At 41.9% G+C, this 22,173-nt stretch overlaps 1 protein-coding gene across 1 annotated transcript in view; it reads left to right on the forward strand.

The window, feature by feature from the left end:
- LOC128657068 (oocyte zinc finger protein XlCOF6.1-like) overlaps nt 1–22,173 on the forward strand; it is a 104,713-nt gene that overhangs the window by 50,633 nt on the left and 31,907 nt on the right. Inside the window, exon 3 of the mRNA XM_053711296.1 lies at nt 11,943–12,047. Coding sequence (XP_053567271.1) covers nt 11,943–12,047 — 105 coding nt within the window. The remainder of the gene's footprint in view (nt 1–11,942; nt 12,048–22,173) is intronic.

Below are 22,173 nucleotides of genomic sequence, written 5' to 3' on the forward strand. Positions count from 1 at the left end.
CCAAGGAAGGACGCATGGCAAACAGTCCCTAGGACTTCCGGTGGGCGGGCACAGAAAGGAGTCGCAAGAAGAAGGAGCTCCGTGGATACAGACAGATAAACTCCTTATATTTGCTCTGCTTCAGCCCATAAAGCTTACCAGCCTTGACAGATAGTAACCTGAATCTGTCCGCATAATTTGTAGCAAGGAGCTAAGATCAACGGCTCCCCCACCGGAACGGCATAACAACTGTCGAAAAGGCCGCGATTGCGGCACTACGAGGGTAAACTCCCTAAACCGGTCAAGAACACAACAGACACTCGGTCATCCTTGACATATAAGGAGATTGAGGGGAGGTCGGAGGAGAACGGAGATTCAGAGGGGTCGGAGCTGACCGAAGGAGAATCGCCATCTTGGATTCCCGAGGTGTCCGTAAGTTAACAGCATCTCACAGCCCTGGTCTGGATGTAGCCCTGACTTAGACTTGGCAGATATAGAAACAAACCCCTAACACAACCACACGCTCCAGCCCTAGACAAATCTATCTATCTTGGCCCTAAGACTTTTGCAGAAATCAGTCGACCACGTGGCAGCCGGGCCTGCATCTTAAAAGTGGAACAGTACCAATATAGACTTCATACTCCCCAGGCCACGAATATCATAAGAGGAGATATAATACATCAAACAAGGGCTGAAGCATAGACAAACACTTCTCTCAGGAAGTGATTAATACCAGAGGGAGCAAGACAGACAGGCTCTGCTGCGTCATTAAGGCCTGCACGGTCATAGTTAAACAATCGCTGAGACCTCTTTCAGAGAGGAAGAATCGTAGGATGTGGTCCTGTTTGGCGTGTTTTTGGAGGGCTGTGAGAGGAGAGGAAAGACCTTAGCAATGAGATAGATGCCTAACACCACACTGGATCCTCCACCCTCTGAATCCCCCACCCAGCTAAAGCACTAAGAGACACTAACAAAGACATTCAAGTGGGGTTTGGTCACTGTCCCCTCTCTCTGATTTTAGCGGCACGCCAATACTGACCCACTTGCGGCTGTTGCCCCCAATCTGGGCAGACATATAGTGTATGTTACTAGTTTTGTGAAAGCCACTGGCACCATGTCGGGTAGGCAGAAACACCATGATAAAAAGGCCAAGACCATGGTCGAAGTCCATGCTGCTGATGTTGCGGCGGAGGCTGGAGATGAGGAACAGACAGAAACCCACCCTATAGTATCCCAAATATCAGCGCTATTTCTCCCCAAGATAGAACAGTTGCAAACGGGGATGGACTCTCTGTCATCGGAGTTCAAATCTTTTTCCTCTAGGCTCCAACACATCGAGCAGAGAGTGGGGGATGGAGAAATTAGACAACGTGAAAACTCTAGTAAAGTAGCAGCATTAGAGGCCCAGAATAAGCAGCTGTTTGAAAAAATTGACGATCTCGAGAACCGCTCACGGCGGAATAACTTGCGCATTGTGGGCCTTCCAGAGTCTGTTGGAAATACTGATCTGCTGGATTTCACAGAAAAGATATTGCCCACCTTGCTGAAACTACCGCCAGCAGCTATACCTTGTGTAGCTGAAAGAGCCCACAGAGTTGGCATTGTTAATCAGGATCCAAGAGTGTCCAGAGGCCCTAGACAGGTGATGGTACGCTACCTGAACTTCAAGGATAAAATCTCAATCCTCAGAGCCTATCAACAATGTTCTCCCCTGATGTCTGAGGGGAAGAAGATTCTCATCTTCCAGGACTACTCAGCAGAGATCTCTAGGAGGAGGAGGGAGTTCTCTCCCTACTGCAAAACCCTAATAGAAGCAGGACGCTCTGTATCCTTATTGTTCCCAGCAAAGCTCAAACTCCAGACCCAGCAGGGTGTTAAGTTTTTTGACGATCCCAGACAACTACAGAAGTTCCTGAGACTCGAGCAAGAGCTGTCTGACAAAGAAACCTGAGGTAGAGGTACTCAAAGACCAAAGGACTGGTAACATGCCCAAACCATTATGATGAACTGATAGAGTTGGGGTTTGTGACATATACCTGAGAGACTTTCAACTATTCCAGGTTACTCATTTAGAGGGAAGTGGGGGGGGGGGCAAGCCTCTTGTTTATCCTATTTGCAGTTGATGTTGTCTTTAAAGAGTTAACAATGCCGGGTTATGTTTTTCTTTTCCTTTTTTTTTTTTTTAGGGTTTCCTTTTTGTAACTAGAAATGTGACTTAAGAGACTACTCAGATAGCAAACTAACAGGTTCAGGTATTAAGACCACTTGATGCTTGGTGATAACTGTGGTGGGTGAGGTTTACTGGCCCTGATCTACAAAGAGGTTACTCAGCCACATAGCGCTAGATCTGTGTAACACAACACCCCATATTTAGAAATGAAAGATAGGAAACATAGATAATGGGTTACAGACTGCCACCTGAGTGAAATAGATGTAATGGGATGAGAGTTTATCTAATAAACTGTAAAGCGGTCATGCTTTCGGCATGAGAAGGGCCTTAGAAATTTACGTGGCAATCTCACTAGATAATACAAGACTAGAATCTGACGTGAGGTGAGAGGGGAGATAGGATTATATTGTCAAGCAGAGTTAGCCAATTTAGGAGGGGGGGTGTGGTGTGATATGGTATTGACCCTTATTTAGTAGCTGAACTAGGTGCTGTGAAAGCACTAAAATGTGCGGAAGCCAACCATTTTGGCTTACGGAAATTTACTTGTCACCATGTGTGTTTATTTTCACTGTATTGTTAATGATTGTGTTAATTTTTTCTTTAGTTAACTGGCGTGATGCTCTCCTCCCTCCCCGGGACTCCAGATTTAGGAGAAATGTTCCTAGGTTGCTACCTGGTGGTAAGACACTTTTGAAACACTTAATAGAACACGTAAACAGTAGACAATTAAACTTGCCTAAAGACACATGTCTACCCTATAATACACCCACCAATTTAGACTATCGTCATGCATGATCTACATATTATGAGCTGGAATGTAGGAGGCATAACATCTCCACAAAAGCGCAGAGCAATCTTGAGGTACCTAAACTCGAGAAGAGTAGACATAGCTGTGCTTGAGGAGACTCATCTGTCACAACTTGAACATCAGAAACTAAAGCAGAGCTGGGTGGGAGAGGTTATCTATACTACATATATGAGTCAAGGAGGGCTAGGGGAGTAGCTATTTTATTCAGGAAGAATCTAACTTATAATATCACCAAAACCCTGATAGACCGAGAAGGAAGGTTTGTAATGTTACAGTTGGAAATTCAGGGAATGCCGTTTGCTTTGATAGGGGTGTATGGTCCACAAACACAGAAACCATCATTTTAATATTGCCCACCAGGTCCCCGCAGATAGATTTCGCAATCCAAGTGGAAGAAACATCACTCCCCAGAGTTTTAGAAACTCCAAAAAAGAATCTTTGATCCTCCACACATTCAAAAGAACCCTGGGGTTGCAGGATGTCTGGAGAGCTAGATATCCTGAGCGGAGAGACTATACATGTGTGTCGGTAGCAAAGGACACTATGGCTAGACTCGATTATTTTCTCTTGTCTCCGGACCTGTGCCCTAAAGTGGTAAGCACAGAGATAGACCCCATAACAATTTCAGACCATGCTCCTGTGACAGTCAAGATACAAATTGGCCCCACTAGAAGGCAAACCAATAGATGGGTATTCCCAACCTACTTGTATAAGGACCCCAATTTTTACAGACACATACTGGGGGAATGGTTGACATATGTGGAACTCAACGACACACACACAGACAACCCACTCCTGTTTTGAGAAGCGGCTAAGGCTGTTTTGAGGGGGGTCATTTCTGCCTATGCTGCTAATCTTAAAAAAAAGAACAAGATACAATCAGAATTACTATTAACACAGATCTTAAATGCCAGGAACAAATATTTGAGGAATCCTACCCTTTCTAATAGACGCAAATACATGGCAGTCAAACGTACAAGGGATGACTACATACTCCACCAAACTAATAGAGCCTATGCCAAAACACAGGCTAAATATTATAGGTTTGGAAGTAAGACTGGGAAATTGCTAGCTAGAATGACGAAACTGACGGGTAAAAGAAACCCCATCTTGGCAATCAAACAGGGTAATGTTGTCTTAAATAGAGAGGGGGACATTCAAAAAGCTTTCATTGACTTCTATACAGACCTCTACTCGTCAGGACAAGTACAGCCTAGAGATAAGGATAGATTTTGGGAACAATTGATTTTACCAACAATAGACCCCACCCAACTAGATAAACTCAATAGCCCCATTACCCAAAATGAGATCATGGCCACAATTAAAGACCTACCATTGGACAAGACCCCGGGTCCTGACGGCCTGCCATCTGAATTCTATAAGATAATGGGAGTGGAGATAGGCGCCACCCTGGAAAGAATGTTTAATGGTTTGCTGGGAGGTTGGGTTACATCTTCTCCTAGATTTTCAGAAGCAAACATAAGTATTATCCTGAAAGAGGGTAGAGACCCCCTGCTGACGCAATCGTATCGCCCCATATCCCTGCTTAATCAGGATTATAAGATACTGACGAAAATCCTAGCAAAAAGACTGGCTAACATTCTTCCGTCGCTGGTCCATGAAGACCAGACAGGCTTTGTGAAAGGGAGGTCTTTAGTGCTCAACATAAGAAGGGTTCAAACTATTATTCAATACTATTGGAACATTACTCAATGTAACTCAAACTTAGAAAAACACACAGAAGCAGCCTTATTATTTTTAGACGCGGAAAAGGCTTTTGATAAGGTCTTATGGGAGCACTTGTACACTACCTTGGGTAAAATGGGCATTGAGGGAGCCTTTGTTAACGCTGTCAAGAATCTATATGACAGGCCGCAGGCATCAATTCTGGTTAATGGTACACCTACACGACCCTTCACACTCAACAGAGGTACTAGACAGGGCTGCCCCCTTTCCCCACTCCTCTTTGATCTGGCCATAGAGCCATTGGCACTTAAGATCAGACAAACAATGCAGGGAATGCGCATAGGTGAGTCGACGCTGCATGTCTCGTTGTTTGCAGATGACATGGTACTGTTTGTGCAGGACCCCCATAGCAATGTCCCAAAGCTGATGGCGGTGATAGATGAGTTTAGCCTAGTTTCGGGGTATAAGATCAACACTGACAAAACTGAATTGCTCTGGTTACTGTCAAAAGGTAGAAAACAAATCTCGGGTTTTGACTTTAAAATGGTAGACGGAAACTTCAAATACTTGGGTATTACAATGCACGCAGACCCGCGCAGATGGTATTCCATTAACTACAGTCCTCTAATTAAAAATCTAGATAACTTGATCAAGGGATGGGCGCTGCTGCCTCTATCTCTGTCAGGGAGAGTAGGACTTATAAAAATGATATATTTCCCGAAGTTGCTTTATGTATTCCAAACTCTACCTGCAATATTAAGGAAATCAGACTTGAACCACATCAGAAGTAAAGTGCTCGGGTTTATTTGGAATGATAAGAAGCATAGAATTAGTTATCTTAAACTTACTGCCCCGAGGGAAAAAGGAGGACTAGCATTACCCAACTTTGAATTTTATAATTGGGCGGCCCAATGTAAATTTGTGATAGACTGGATAACGGGCCAGGGGAGGTTTACAGATCTCCAATTGGAGGGCGAGTTAGTGAGACCGTGGGCTCTAGAGATGATCCCGCACATGACACAGACTCAGGCGACTAAGTACTTAAAGGGCATAGACCTCCTAAGCCAACCAACGAGAGCTTGGAGACTGTTCTGTAAGAGACTAGGAGGAGACCATAGACTGACCCCATACCTACCGTGGTGTGGTAACCCCGAGTTCTTACCGGGTATAACGACCAGAGCTTTCCTACACTGGAGGGAACAAGGGCTTCGTACAGTGGGTCAAACAGAGATGACACAGGGAGGTCTGATGCAGACCTTTGAAAGTTTGAGGGACACATTTAATCTGCCCAGGAACCACCTATATACATATCTGCAAGCCAGACATTATTTTAACACATTGCGGAAGGAGGGACACGCTAAAGACCAAGCACCTATACTGCAGAGCGTAGAGCTAGCAAGACAGGGCATCACATCTATCTCACCACTGTACACAAAAATGAATAGACTGACAGGGACTGCATGTGCAGTTAGACTGGCTAACATATGGAGCGAAAAACTGGCGAATATAGTTACAGTAGAAGAAATTGAGAAAAGCATACATAAAGTCAAATCATCAACTCTCTCCTCAGAGGTGAGGGAGTCTCATTTTAAATTGCTTCATGATAGCTACATAACCCCTAGGAAATTTCAAAGATGCAAGACAGATAGGGATAACAAATGCCCTAGATGTGATCTAATAGATGCAGACATTGTACACATGCTGTGGAGTTGTCCCAGACTAATTAGATTTTGGAAGATGACGGAATACTGGGTGAAAACTAAGATAGGGGCCCCTAGGGAGGAATGGTCATTTCAGAATGTAGTGCTTCTTGACTTTGCAGATCTACCAAAAATAAATAAATTACTCACTTACAACATAGTATTGATGGCAAGACACCTGGTGTTCAGAGATTGGCTCAAGAGAAATCCACCTACTGTCCGACAACTAAAACAGATGCTACTAAAACAGCTCTTTATCGAGCAGTTTGATGGAATGGGAGACATGGCCACCAGGGTCAGGTCTTTCTTTAATAAATGGGGACCCTTTATCCATACACTCCCAGAAAGTTCCCGCAATATAATTACAACACCATTCAGGAACACAGAATACATGTTGGAGGCAGCACTAAGAGGAGAATGGTAGATTAGATTCTTGGAGTATCCTGGGGGGGGGGGAGAGTGGAGGTTCTCGAGGGGTAATCACGCCAGCCGGGAGTTAAGAGTTATTTGATTTAGCTGTTTTATTTGTTTTTGTTTTGAAAACAGTGCACGATGGATTAAATTGACTGATTATTATACAGTTCCAGGAAATGTGAGGAAACCTGTTGTGAAGGTACCATTTGACGCAAAAGCATGTACTGTTTATTTCTGGTTGAATGTATCCAACTTCATCTGTTTGTTGCACACAAAAATAAAGATATTTAAAAAAAACAAAAAACCAGTCCCTAAGGTTGAGGGGGCAGTTTCTACGCTAGCCAAACGCACGACTATTCCCATTGAGGACAATTGTGCTTTCAAAGATCCTATGGATAAAAAATTGGGAGGGTTTGCTTAAAAAGATTTTTGTTCAGCAAGGTTTCCTCCTCCAACCAATTTCGTGCATTATTCCTGTCACTACGGCGGCGTGTTTTTGGTTCGATGAACTAGAAAAGTCGCTTAATATGGAGACTCCATATGAGGAAGTCATGGACAGAATTCACGCACTTAAGTTAGCTAATGCCTTTATTTTAGATGCCGCTTTGCAATTGGCAAGGTTAGCGGTGAAAAATTCAGGGTTTGCAATTGTGGCGCGCAGAGCGCTCTGGCTAAAGTCTTGGTCGGCGGATGTATCTTCCAAGACAAAATTGCCAAGACAAAAATATTCCTTTCAAAGGTAAGACCCTTTTTGGGCCAGAATTGAAGGAAATTATTTCAGACATCACTGGGGGAAAGGGCCATGCCCTCCCACAGGATAGGCCTTTTAAGGCTAAGAATAAGTCCAATTTTCGTTCCTTTCGTAACTTCAGGAACGGACCGTCTCCTAACTCTGCAGCCTCTAGACAAGAGGGTAACGCTTCCCAGGCTAAGCCAGCTTGGAAATCAATGCAAGGCTGGAACAAGGGTAAACAGGCCAAGAAGCCTGCTGCTGCTACCAAGACAGCATGAAGGGGTAGACCCCGATCCGGGACCGGATCTAGTAGGGGGCAGACTCTCTCTCTTTGCTCAGGCTTGGGCAAGAGATGTTCCGGATCCCTGGGCACTAGAAATAGTCTCTCAGGGTTATCTTCTAGAATTCAAGGAACTTCCTCCAAGGGGAAGGTTCCACATGTCTCGCTTATCTTCAGACCAGATAAAGAGACAGGCATTCTTACATTGCGTAGGAGACCTGCTAAAGATGGGAGTGATACACCCAGTTCCAACAGAGGAACAAGGTCAGGGGTTTTACTCAAACCTGTTTGTAGTTCCAAAAAAAGAGGGAACTTTCAGACCAATTCTGGATTTAAAAATTCTAAACAAATTCCTCAGAGTTCCATCATTCAAAATGGAAACCATTCGAACAATTTAACCTACAATCCAGGAGGGTCAATATATGACTACCGTGGATTTAAAGGATGCGTATCTACACATTCCTATCCACAAAGATCATCATCAGTTCCTAAGGTTCGCCTTTCTGAACAAACATTACCAGTTCGTGGCTCTTCCGTTCGGTTTAGCCACTGCTCCCAGAATTTTCACAAAGGTGCTAGGGTCCCTTCTAGCGGTTCTAAGACCGAGGGGCATTGCAGTGGCACCTTATCTAGACGACATTCTAATTCAAGCGTCGTCTCTTTCCAAGGCAAAGGCTCATACAGACATTGTTCTAGCCTTTCTCAGATCTCACGGGTGGAAGGTGAACGTAGAAAAGAGTTCCCTGTCCCCGTCAACAAGAGTTCCCTTTTTGGGAACAATAATAGATTCTTTAGAAATGAAGATCTTCCTGACAGAGGTCAGAAAGTCAAAGCTTCTAAACGCTTGTCAAGTTCTTCACTCTATTCTGCAGCCTTCCATAGCTCAGTGCATGGAAGTAATAGGATTGATGGTTGCAGCAATGGACATAGTTCCTTTTGCTCGAATTCATCTAAGACCATTACAACTGTGCATGCTCAATCAGTGGAATGGGGACTATGCAGACTTGTCTCCCCAGATTCAAGTAGACCAGGTAACCAGAGACTCACTCCGTTGGTGGTTGACTCAGGATCACCTATCTCAGGGAATGAGTTTCCGCAGACCAGAGTGGGTCATTGTCACGACCGACGCCAGTCTATTAGGCTGGGGCGCGGTCTGGGACTCCCTGAAAGCTCAGGGTCTATGGTCTCGGGAAGAGTCCCTTCTCCCGATAAACATCCTGGAACTGAGAGCGATATTCAATGCGCTCCGGGCTTGGCCTCAACTAGCGAAGGCCGGATTCCTAAGATTCCAGTCGGACAACATGACGACTGTAGCTTACATCAACCATCAGGGAGGAACAAAGAGTTCCTTGGCAATGAGAGAGGTATCCAAGATCATCAAATGGGCGGAGGATCACTCCTGCCACCTATCTGCGATTCACATCCCAGGAGTAGACAACTGGGAGGCGGATTATTTGAGTCGTCAGACTTTCCATCCGGGGGAGTGGGAACTCCACCCGGAGGTCTTTGCCCAGTTAACTCAATTATGGGGCATTCCAGACATGGACCTGATCGGTCTCGTCAGAACTTCAAGGTTCCTCGCTACGGGTCCAGATCCACGGATCCCAAGGCGACTCTAGTGGATGCATTAGTGGCGCCTTGGTCGTTCAACCTAGCTTATGTGTTTCCACCGTTTCCTCTCCTTCCCAGGCTCGTAGCCAGGATCAAACAGGAGAAGGCCTCGGATATTCTGATAGCTCCTGCGTGGCCACGTAGGACTTGGTATGCAGACCTGGTAAATATGTCATCGGTTCCACCATGGAAGCTACCTTTGAGACAGGATCTTCTAGTACAAGGTCCATTCGAACATCCAAATCTAGTTTCTCTGCAGCTGACTGCTTGGAAATTGAACGCTTGATTTTATCCAAGCGTGGATTTTCAAATACAGTGATAGATATTCTGGTCCAAGCCAGAAAACCTGTGACTAGAAAGATTTACCACAAAATATGGAAAAAATATATCTGTTGGTGTGAATCCAAGGGATTCTCCTGGAGTAAAATTTAAATTCCTACGATTCTTTCCTTTCTCCAAGAGGGTTTGGATAAAGGGTTGTCAGCGAGTTCTCTAAAAGGACAGATTTCTGCCTTATCTGTTTTGTTACACAAACGCCTGGCAGCTGTGCTAGATGTACAAGCTTTTGTACAGGCTTTGGTCAGAATCAAGCCTGTTTACAGACCCATGACTCCTCCTTGGAGTCTAAATTTAGTTCTTTCAGTTCTTCAAGGGGTTCCGTTTGAACCTTTACATTCCATAGATATCAAGTTACTATCTTGGAAAGTTCTGTTTTTGGTTGCTATTTCTTCTGCTAGAAGAGTTTCTGAATTATCTGCTTTGCAGTGTGATCCACCCTATCTGGTGTTCCATTCAGATAAGGTCGTTTTGCGTACCAAGCCTGGTTTTCTTCCGAAAGTTGTTTCCAACAAGAATATTAACCAGGAAATAGTTGTTCCTTCTCTGTGTCCGAATCCAGTTTCAAGGAAGGAACGTTTGTTACACAATTTAGATGTAGTCCGTGCTTTAAAGTTCTATTTAGAAGCAACAAAGGATTTTAGACAAACCTCATCCTTGTTTGTCGTTTACTCTGGTAAGAGGAGAGGACAAAAAGCTACTGCTACCTCTCTTTCTTTCTGGCTGAAAAGCATTATCCGATTGGCTTATGAGACTGCCGGACGGCAGCCTCCTGAACGAATCACAGCTCACTCCACTAGGGCTGTGGCTTCCACATGGGCCTTCAAGAACGAGGCTTCTGTTGATCAGATATGTAAGGCAGCGACTTGGTCTTCTCTGCACACTTTTGCCAAATTTTACAAATGCTTCTTCGGAGGCTATTTTTGGGAGAAAGGTTTTGCAAGCCGTGGTGCCTTCTGTTTAGGTAACCTGATTTGCTCCCTCCCTTCATCCGTGTCCTAAAGCTTTGGTATTGGTTCCCACAAGTAAGGATGACGCCGTGGACCGGACACACCAATGTTGGAGAAAACAGAATTTATGCTAACCTGATAAATTTCTTTCTCCAACGGTGTGTCCGGTCCACGGCCTGCCCTGGTTTTTTAATCAGGTTTGAAAAATTTCTTTCTCTATACACTACAGTCACGACGGCACCCTATAGTTTCTCCTTTTTTTCTCCTAACCATCGGTCGAATGACTGGGGGGTGGAGCCTGAGGAGGGGCTATATGGACAGCTTTTGCTGTGCTCTTTGCCATTTACTGTTGGGGAAGAGAATATTCCCACAAGTAAGGATGACGCAGTGGACCGGACACACCGTTGGAGAAAGAAATTTATCAGGAAAGCATTTTTCAGCAGGTTTGACAGCAGTACATCCTTTCCCCCACTATTGCCCCCCCCCCTTCTCCGAGCGTTGCAGATTAATAAATGTAATGTGCACACAGGTCATAAGTAAATAAATCTCTTACATGCCTATTTATAATAACCTTTTTATGTTGTAATCATATTCAACATAGATGTATCTCACTATGATGAGGGAATAGCTAGCATATTTCTAAGCGTACTATGTGGTGTTTTAACTATGCAGTTTTTCAAACTGCCTTAGCCAGATTTTACCAATCACAAAAGTGCATAGCACTATATTAGTATTCAATCCCTTCTATAGCAATCAACCCCCAGTGCAGATACTGTGTATCCCCTGCGGTATATATCAAACCGCTACTATGAGTGCTGAGCTCTGTGTTAGATCATTAGTGATTCAAAGGAGTTTGGAAGTGCACATACCCATCTCTGGCAATCCATTTTAGTGTCTTATACACTGTTTTTTGTCCATTTGCATATATGTTAATAAAGTGTTATTTTAAAACCTATATATTTGATAAGAGGGAATAACAAGCTTGAGGGGCGGCGCACGCGCAATGCGCTAAAGGGAGTAATAACAGACTGGCCGCACGTCCAGAAAATATTCTTAGGGGCTTAGGCAATGTACTTTGTAACAGACATTAAAAAAATATTTATAAATGCAGACGATTCACACAGAATGTTCAGCAATACCGTACTTAACTTCCTGCTATTATGTTTACAAATGTATTACTTTTTGTGTGAACTGTCCCTTTAAGTTAACTGTAGGAGTTTGATTTTATTTTGGAAATTTCAGCGATTTATTTATTTATTCTTTTTTTCCCCCAAGGTGAAAACGATGCTAAGATTTCATGTAACATGGGACAAACAGAAGATCAGTGGCTAAGAAATGTCCAACCATCAGAGCAGGAAATTTGTGCCAATATAAGTACAGGTGAGTGTACGAGATGTCTGAGGGACGCAGGGTTCAGTGTGAGTGTACATGTGTGAGATGTCTGAGGGACGCAGGGTGCAAGTGAGTGTACATGTGTGAGATGTCTGAGGGACGCAGGGTGCAAGTGAGTGTACGTGTGTGAGATGTCTGAGGGACGCAGGGTGCAAGTGAGTGTACGTGTGTGACATGTCTGAGGGACGCAGGGTGCAAGTGAGTGTACGTGTGTGAGATGTCTGAGGGACGCAGGGTGCAAGTGAGTGTACGTGTGTGAGATGTCTGAGGGATGCAGGGTGCAAGTGAGTGTACGTGTGTGACATGCCTGAGGGACGCAGGGTGTAAGTGAGTGTACGTGTGTGAGATATCTGAGAGACGCAGGGTGCAAGTGGGTGCACGTGTGTGAGATGTCTGTGGGAAGTCGGGCACGTGTGAGTGTACGTGTGTGACATGTCTGAGGGAAGTAGGGCATGTGTGATTGTACGTGTGTGACATGTCTGAGGGAAGCAGGGCATGCATGAGTGTATGTGTGTCATATGTCTGAGGAAAGTAGGGCACATGTGAGTGTATGTGTGTGACATGTCTGTTAAGTAGGGCACGTGAGTGTGTGTGACATGTCCGTGGGAAGTAGGGCACGTGTGTGTGTGTGACATGTATGTGGGAAGCAGGGCACATGTGATTGTACGTGTGTGATATGTCTAAAGGATGCAGGGCATAGGTGAGTGTATATGGGTGACACTTCAGAGGGACGCAGGGCACAGGTGAGTGTAAGTGTGTGACATGTTTGGGATGGAGGGGATAGGTGTGTGTACATGTGACATATCTAAGGAAAGCAGTTTACATGTGTGACACTTGAGAGGGATGTAGGGCAAAGTGAGTGTTTGTGTGGCAAGTCTGTGAGAAACAGGGCACAGATAGTGTACGTGAGCGACATTTGAGGGTTGCAGGCACAGGTGAGTGTATGTGTGAGATGTGTCTGCGGGAAACAGAGCACAGGTGAGTGTACATGTCTATGTGTATGTTCCCTAATAAAGTTTATTCTACTTATTATATATTACCTTTTTATATAAAGTGATAATCTGGTCTTCATTGCAAGTAAAGAATATATGGCATAAATGCAAACATTTCTAAAAAAAATAAAACTAAATGTTTTGTGCTCATAAGCAATAATTATTTAAAGGGACACTCAAATAAACTTTTCTTTCATGTAATTAGCAAGAGTCCATGAGCTAGTGACGTATGGGATATACATTCCTACCAGGAGGGGCAAAGTTTCCCAAACCTCAAAATGCCTATAAATACACCCCTCACCACACCCACAATTCAGTTTTACAAACTTTGCCTCCTATGAAGGTGGTGAAGTAAGTTTGTGCTAGATTCTACGTTGATATGCGCTCCGCAGCAAGTTGGAGCCCGGTTTTCCTCTCAGCGTGCAGTGAATGTCAGAGGGATGTGAGGAGAGTATTGCCTATTTGAATGCAGTGATCTCCTTCTACGGGGTCTATTTCATAGGTTCTCTGTTATCGGTCGTAGAGATTCATCTCTTACCTCCCTTTTCAGATCGACGATATACTCTTATTTATATACCATTACCTCTGCTGATTTTCGTTTCAGTACTGGTTTGGCTTTCTACAAACATGTAGATGAGTGTCCTGGGGTAAGTAAGTCTTATTTTCTGTGACACTCTAAGCTATGGTTGGGCACTTTATTTATAAAGTTCTAAATATATGTATTCAAACATTTATTTGCCTTGACTCAGAATGTTCAACATTCCTTATTTTCAGACAGTCAGTTTCATATTTGGGATAATGCATTTGAATCAATCATTTTTTCTTACCTTAAAAATTTGACTTTTTTTCCCTGTGGGCTGTTAGGCTCGCGGGGGCTGAAAATGCTTCATTTCTCCAACATAGGTGTGTCCGGTCCACGGCGTCATCCTTACTTGTGGGATATTCTCTTCCCCAACAGGAAATGGCAAAGAGCCCAGCAAAGCTGGTCACATGATCCCTCCTAGGCTCCGCCTACCCCAGTCATTCTCTTTGCCGTTGTACAGGCAACATCTCCACGGAGATGGCTTAGAGTTTTTTAGTGTTTAACTGTAGTTTTTTATTATTCAATCAAGAGTTTGTTATTTTGAAATAGTGCTGGTATGTACTATTTACTCAGAAACAGAAAAGAGATGAAGATTTCTGTTTGTATGAGGAAAATGATTTTAGCAACCGTAACTAAAATCCATGGCTGTTCCACACAGGACTGTTGAGAGCAATTAACTTCAGTTGGGGGAACAGTGTGCAGTCTCTTGCTGCTTGAGGTATGACACATTCTAACAAGACGATGTAATGCTGGAAGCTGTCATTTTCCCTATGGGATCCGGTAAGCCATGTTTATTACGATTGTAAATAAGGGCTTCACATGGGCTTATTAAGACTGTAGACTTTTTCTGGGCTAAATCGATTCATTATTAACACATATTTAGCCTTGAGGAATCATTTTATTTGGGTTTTTTGATATAATAATATCGGCAGGCACTGTTTTAGACACCTTATTCTTTAGGGGCTTTCCCAAAGCATAGGCAGAGTCTCATTTTCGCGCCGGTGTTGCGCACTTGTTTTTGAGAGGCATGGCATGCAGTCGCATGTGAGAGGAGCTCTGATACTTAGAAAAGACTTTCTGAAGGCGTCATTTGGTATCGTATTCCCCTTTGGGCTTGGTTGGGTCTCAGCAAAGCAGATACCAGGGACTGTAAAGGGGTTAAAGTTAAAAACGGCTCCGGTTCCGTTATTTTAAGGGTTAAAGCTTCCAAATTTGGTGTGCAATACTTTTAAGGCTTTAAGACACTGTGGTGAAAATTTGGTGAATTTTGAACAATTCCTTCATGTTTTTTCGCAATTGCAGTAATAAAGTGTGTTCAGTTTAAAATTTAAAGTGACAGTAACGGTTTTATTTCTCATCTAAACAAGAAACTTCCCAGGTATCTGTCCAGATCCCGGGATCCTCAGGCGGAAGCAATGGATGCATTATCACTTCCTTGGAAGTATCATCCTGCTTATATCTTTCCGCCTCTAGTTCTTCTTCCAAGAGTAATCTCCAAGATTCTGAAGGAATGCTCGTTTGTTCTGCTGGTAGCTCCGGCATGGCCTCACAGGTTTTGGTATGCGGATCTTGTCCGGATGGCCTCTTGTCATCCGTGGACTCTTCCGCTACGACCAGACCTTCTGTCGCAAGGTCCTTTTTTCCATCAGGATCTCAAATCCTTAAATTTAAAGGTATGGAGATTGAACGCTTGATTCTTGGTCAAAGAGGTTTCTCTGACTCTGTGATTAATACTATGTTACAGGCTCGTAAATCTGTATCCAGAGAGATATATTATAGAGTCTGGAAGACTTATATTTCTTGGTGTCTTTCTCATCACTTTTCTTGGCATTCTTTTAGAATTCCGAGAATTTTACAGTTTCTTCAGGATGGTTTAGATAAAGGTTTATCCGCAAGTTCTTTGAAAGGACAAATCTCTGCTCTTTCTGTTCTTTTTCACAGAAAGATTGCTAATCTTCCTGATATTCATTGTTTTGTACAAGCTTTGGTTCGTATAAAACCTGTCATTAAGTCAATTTCTCCTCCTTGGAGTTTGAATTTGGTTCTGGGGGCTCTTCAAGCTCCTCCGTTTGAACCTATGCATTCATTGGACATTAAATTACTTTCTTGGAAAGTTTTGTTCCTTTTGGCAATCTCTTCTGCCAGAAGAGTTTATGAATTATCTGCTCTTTCTTGTGAATCTCCTTTTCTGATTTTTCATCAGGATAAGGCAGTGTTGCGAACTTCTTTTTTGAATTTTTACCTAAAGTTGTGAATTCTAACAACATTAGTAGGGAAATTGTGGTTCCTTCATTATGTCCTAATCCTAAGAATTCTAAGGAGAAATCATTGCATTCTTTGGATGTTGTTAGAGCTTTGAAATATTATGTTGAAGCTACTAAGTCTTTCCGAAAGACTTCTAGTTTATTTGTTATCTTTTCTGGTTCTAGAAAAGGCCAGAAAGCTTCTGCCATTTCTTTGGCATCTTGGTTGAAATCTTTAATTCATCATGTTTATGTCAAGTCGGGTAAAACTCTGCCTCAAAGGATTACAGCTCATTCTACTAGGTCAGTTTCTACTTCCTGGGCGTTTAGGAATGAAGCTTCGATTGATCAGATTTGCAAAGCAGCAACTTGGTCCTCTTTGCATACTTTTACTAAATTCTACCATTTTGATGTATTTTCTTCTTCTGAAGCAGTTTTTGGTAGAAAAGTACTTCAGGCAGCGGTTTCAGTTTGAATCTTCTGCTTATGTTTTTCATTAAACTTTATTTTGGGTGTGGATTATTTTCAGCAGGAATTGGCTGTCTTTATTTTATCCCTCCCTCTCTAGTGACTCTTGCGTGGAAAGATCCACATCTTGGGTAATCATTATCCCATACGTCACTAGCTCATGGACTCTTGCTAATTACATGAAAGAAAACATAATTTATGTAAGAACTTACCTGATAAATTCATTTCTTTCATATTAGCAAGAGTCCATGAGGCCCGCCCTTTTTTTGGGGTGGTTATGATTTTTGTATAAAGCACAATTATTCCAATTCCTTATTTTATATGCTTTCGCACTTTTTTATCACCCCACTTCTTGGCTATTCATTAAACTGAATTGTGGGTGTGGTGAGGGGTGTATTTATAGGCATTTTGAGGTTTGGGAAACTTTGCCCCTCCTGGTAGGAATGTATATCCCATACGTCACTAGCTCATGGACTCTTGCTAATATGAAAGAAATGAATTAATCAGGTAAGTTCTTACATAAATTATGTTTTATGATTCAGAAAGAGCATTCAGTTTTATGATACTTTCAAATTTACTTCCATTTTCAAATTTTGCAGTCTTTTTATATACACACTTTCTGGGGAACAAGCGCCTACTGAGCATGTGCATATGTATAATAGTCTGTGATTGACAGATGTCTGTCACATGATAAAGGGGGGCGGAAAAAGGGAAGAAAAAATAAATTTGACAGAATTTTGTTTACTGCTTATTTGAAATTCAGAGTAGGTGTTATTGTCTTGTCTTTTTCTCTTGTAAGGTGTATCCAGTCCACGGGTTCATCCATTACTTGTGGGATATTCTCCTTCCCAACAGGAAGCTGCAAGAGGACACCCACAGCAGAGCTGTCTATATAGCTCCTCCCCTAACCCCCACCTCCAGTCATTCTCTTGCAGCTCTCGACAAGATAGGAAGTATCAAGAGATATGTGGTGACTTAGTGTAGTTTTACCTTCAATCAAGAGTTTGTTATTTTTAAACGGTACCAGCGTTGTACTGTTTTACTCTCAGGCAGAAATTAGAAGAAGAATTCTGCCTGGAGGTTGATGATCTTAGCAGTTTGTAACTAAGGTCCATTGCTGTTCTCACACATAACTGAAGAGTATGGGAAAACTTCAGTTGGGGGAACGGTCTGCAGATTACCTGCTTTGAGGTATATTCAGTATTTTATTTCTAGAGAGATGAATAAGTTCTAGAAAATGCTGACAGAGCCTTGTGTATTTGAGGTAAGCTAGATGCAGTGATTTAACGACTGGGATCATGCTTACAAAACAGGGTAATACTCATGTTAATACTCATATTACTTAGTGACAAAACGTTTACATGTTTTCATAAATAGAACATTTTTCCTCTGAAGGAGATAAGTTTTTATTTGGGGCCTAGTTTCCACATGGCTAGTCAGATACTCCTAGGAGTACTTTCTTAAGGCCCCTCTGACATCCAGTACATGGTGGGAGGGGCCTATTTCTTTCATGTAATTAGCAAGAGTCCATGAGCTAGTGACGTATGGGATATACATTCCTACCAGGAGGGGCAAAGTTTCCCAAACCTTAAAATGCCTATAAATACACCCCTCACCACACCCACAATTCAGTTTTTACAAACTTTGCCTCCCATGGAGGTGGTGAAGTAAGTTTGTGCTAAGATTCTACGTTGATATGCGCTTCGCAGCAGGCTGAAGCCCGGTTTTCCTCTCAGAGTGCAGTGAATGTCAGAGGGATGTGAAGAGAGTATTGCCTATTTGAATACCATGGTCTTCCTCTAGGGGATCTATTTCATAGGTTCTCTGTTATCAGTCGTAGAGATTTCTTCTCCTACCTCCCTTTTCAGATCGACAATATACTCTTATATACCATTACCTCTACTTATTCTCGTTTCAGTACTGGTTTGGCTATCTACTTTATGTAGATGAGTGTCTTTGGGTAAGTAAGTCTTATCTTTTATTTATGACACTCTCAGCTATGGTTTGGCACTTTATATGTAAAGTTCTAAATATATGTTTTAAACTTATATTTGCCATGATTCAGGTCAATCAGTTTATTTTCCTTCTTTCAGACTGTCAGTTTCATTTTTTTGGGAAAATGCATATGAATTAAAATATTTTGCTTACCTAAATTTTCAATTGGCTTTTTTCCTTTAAATTGCGGGCTGTTAGGCTCGTGGGTGCAAAAAATGCTAGAATTTATTGCGTCATTTTTGGCGCGAGATTGACGTTTGACGTCTTTCCGGGTCGTAGTTGACGCCGGAAGTTTTCACGTAGTTGCGTCATTTTTAGCTCTCGTGTTTGTTGCAGGCGTTTTTGGCGCCAAAAAATATGTGGGCGTCATTCTTGGCGCCAGATTTTTAACATTATTTAAGTCTCATTTTTTCGTTGCTTCTAGTTTCTAGAGGCCTGTTCTGTTTGCATTTTTTTCCCATTCCTGAAACTGTCATTTAAGGAATTTGATAATTTTGCTTTATATGTTGTTTTTTATATTACATATTGCAAGATATTCCAAAAACTGTTCCTGTATCAGAAAATGCTGAGGGATTCCTGATGACTGATATCAGTCCTACCAAAGCTAAGTTCATTTATTTTAATGTTATGAATGTTTATCTTTAGCTATGGTTTGTAATAAGTTATTATGATAAACTTTTACACGCAGAGTCCATTAGTATTTATGCATTATCTATTGCTATTCTTTTTACATCTTATGTACAAGATATATTTAGGAATTTATAAGAATATTTCTTTCATGTAATTAGCAAGAGTCCATGAGCTAGTGACGTATGGGATATACATTCCTACCAGGAGGGGCAAAGTTTCCCAAACCTCAAAATGCCTATAAATACACCCCTCACCACACCCACAATTCAGTTTTACAAACTTTGCCTCCTATGGAGGTGGTGAAGTAAGTTTGTGCTAGATTCTACGTTGATATGCGCTCCGCAGCAAGTTGGAGCCCGGTTTTCCTCTCAGCGTGCAGTGAATGTCAGAGGGATGTGAGGAGAGTATTGCCTATTTGAATGCAGTGATCTCCTTCTACGGGGTCTATTTCATAGGTTCTCTGTTATCGGTCGTAGAGATTCATCTCTTACCTCCCTTTTCAGATCGACGATATACTCTTATTTATATACCATTACCTCTGCTGATTTTCGTTTCAGTACTGGTTTGGCTTTCTACAAACATGTAGATGAGTGTCCTGGGGTAAGTAAATCTTATTTTCTGTGACACTCTAAGCTATGGTTGGGCACTTTATTTATAAAGTTCTAAATATATGTATTCAAACATTTATTTGCCTTGACTCAGGATGTTCAACATTCCTTATTTTCAGACAGTCAGTTTCATATTTGGGATTATGCATTTGAATCAATCATTTTTTCTTACCTTAAAAAATTTGACTCTTTTTTCCCTGTGGGCTGTTAGGCTCGCGGGGGCTGAAAATGCTTCATTTTATTGCGTCATTCTTGGCGCAGACTTTTTTGGCGCAAAAAATCTTTTCTGTTTCCGGCGTCATACGTGTTGCCGGAAGTTGCGTCATTTTTGACGTCCTTTTGCGCCAAAAAATGTCGGCGTTCCGGATGTGGCGTCATTTTTGGCGCGAAAAAGCATTTAGGCGCCAAATAATGTGGGCGTCTTATTTGGCGCTAAAAAATATGGGCGTCGCTTTTGTCTCCACATTATTTCAGTCTCATTTTTTCTTTGCTTCTGGTTACTAGAAGCTTGTTTATTGGCATTTTTTCCCATTCCTGAAACTGTCATTTAAGGAATTTGATCAATTTTGCTTTATATGTTGTTTTTTCTCTTACATATTGCAAGATGTCTCACGTTGCATCTGAGTCAGAAGATACTTCAGGAAAATCGCTGTCTAGTGCTGGAACTACCAAAGCTAAGTGTATCTGCTGTAAACTTTTGGTGGCTATTCCTCCGGCTGTTGTTTGTATTAATTGTCATGACAAACTTGTTAAAGCAGATAATATTTCCTTTAGTAATGTACCATTGCCTGTTGCAGTTCCTTCAACATCTAAGGTGCAGAATGTTCCTGATAACATAAGAGATTTTGTTTCTGAATCCATCAAGAAGGCTATGTCTGTTATTTCTCCTTCTAGTAAACATAAAAAATCTTTTAAAACTTCTCTCTCTACAGATGAATTTTTAAATGAACATCATCATTCTGATTCTGATGACTCTTCTGGTTCAGAGGATTCTGTCTCAGAGATTGATGCTGATAAATCTTCATATTTATTTAAAATGGAATTTATTCGTTCTTTACTTAAAGAAGTACTAATTGCTTTAGAAATAGAGGATTCTGGTCCTCTTGATACTAATTCTAAACGTTTAGATAAGGTATTTAAATCTCCTGTGGTTATTCCAGAAGTTTTTCCTGTTCCTAATGCTATTTCTGAAGTAATTTCCAGAGAATGGGATAAATTGGGTAATTCATTTACTCCTTCTAAACGTTTTAAGCAATTATATCCTGTGCCGTCTGACAGATTAGAATTTTGGGACAAAATCCCTAAAGTTGATGGGGCTATTTCTACCCTTGCTAAACGTACTACTATTCCTACGTCAGATGGTACTTTGTTTAAGGATCCTTTAGATAGGAAAATTGAATCCTTTCTAAGAAAAGCTTATCTGTGTTCAGGTAATCTTCTTAGACCTGCTATATCATTGGCTGATGTTGCTGCAGCTTCAACTTTTTGGTTGGAAACTTTAGCGCAACAAGTAACAGATCATGATTCTCATAATATTATTATTCTTCTTCAGCATGCTAATAATTTTATCTGTGATGCCATTTTTGATATTATCAGAGTTGATGTCAGGTTTATGTCTCTAGCTATTTTAGCTAGAAGAGCTTTATGGCTTAAAACTTGGAATGCTGATATGGCTTCTAAATCAACTCTACTTTCCATTTCTTTCCAGGGTAACAAATAATTTGGTTCTCAGTTGGATTCTATTATCTCAACTGTTACTGGTGGGAAATGAACTTTTTTTACCACAGGATAAAAAATCTAAGGTTAAAAACAGGGCTAACAATCGTTTTCGTTCCTTTCGTTTCAACAAAGAACAAAAGCCTGATCCTTCATCCTCAGGAGCAGTTTCAGTTTGGAAACCATCTCCAGTCTGGAATAAATCCAAGCCTTCTAGAAAGGCAAAGCCTGCTTCTAAGTCCACATGAAGGTGCGGCCCTCATTCCAGCTCATCTGGTAGGGGGCAGGTTACGTTTTTTCAAAGAAATTTGGATCAATTCTGTTCACAATCTTTGGATTCAGAACATTGTTTCAGAAGGGTACAGAATTGGTTTCAAGATGAGACCTCCTGCAAAGAGATTTTTTCTTTCCCGTGTCCCAGTAAATCCAGTGAAAGCTCAAGCATTTCTGAATTGTGTTTCAGATCTAGAGTTGGCTGGAGTAATTATGCCAGTTCCAGTTTGGAACAGGGGATGGGGTTTTATTCAAATCTCTTCATTGTACCAAAGAAGGAGAATTCCTTCAGACCAGTTCTGGATCTAAAAATATTGAATCGTTATGTAAGGATACCAACGTTCAAAATGGTAACTGTAAGGACTATCTTGCCTTTTGTTCAGCAAGGGCATTATATGTCCACAATAGATTTACAGGATGCATATCTGCATATTCCGATTCATCCAGATCATTATCAGTTCCTGAGATTCTCTTTTCTGGACAAGCATTACCAGTTTGTGGCTCTGCCGTTTGGCCTAGCTACAGCTCCAAGAATTTTTACAAAGGTTCTCGGTGCCCTTCTGTCTGTAATCAGAGAACAGGGTATTGTGGTATTTCCTTATTTGG

This window comes from Bombina bombina, chromosome 4 (genome assembly GCF_027579735.1).
Source record: "Bombina bombina isolate aBomBom1 chromosome 4, aBomBom1.pri, whole genome shotgun sequence".
NCBI classification, from domain to species: domain Eukaryota; kingdom Metazoa; phylum Chordata; class Amphibia; order Anura; family Bombinatoridae; genus Bombina; species Bombina bombina.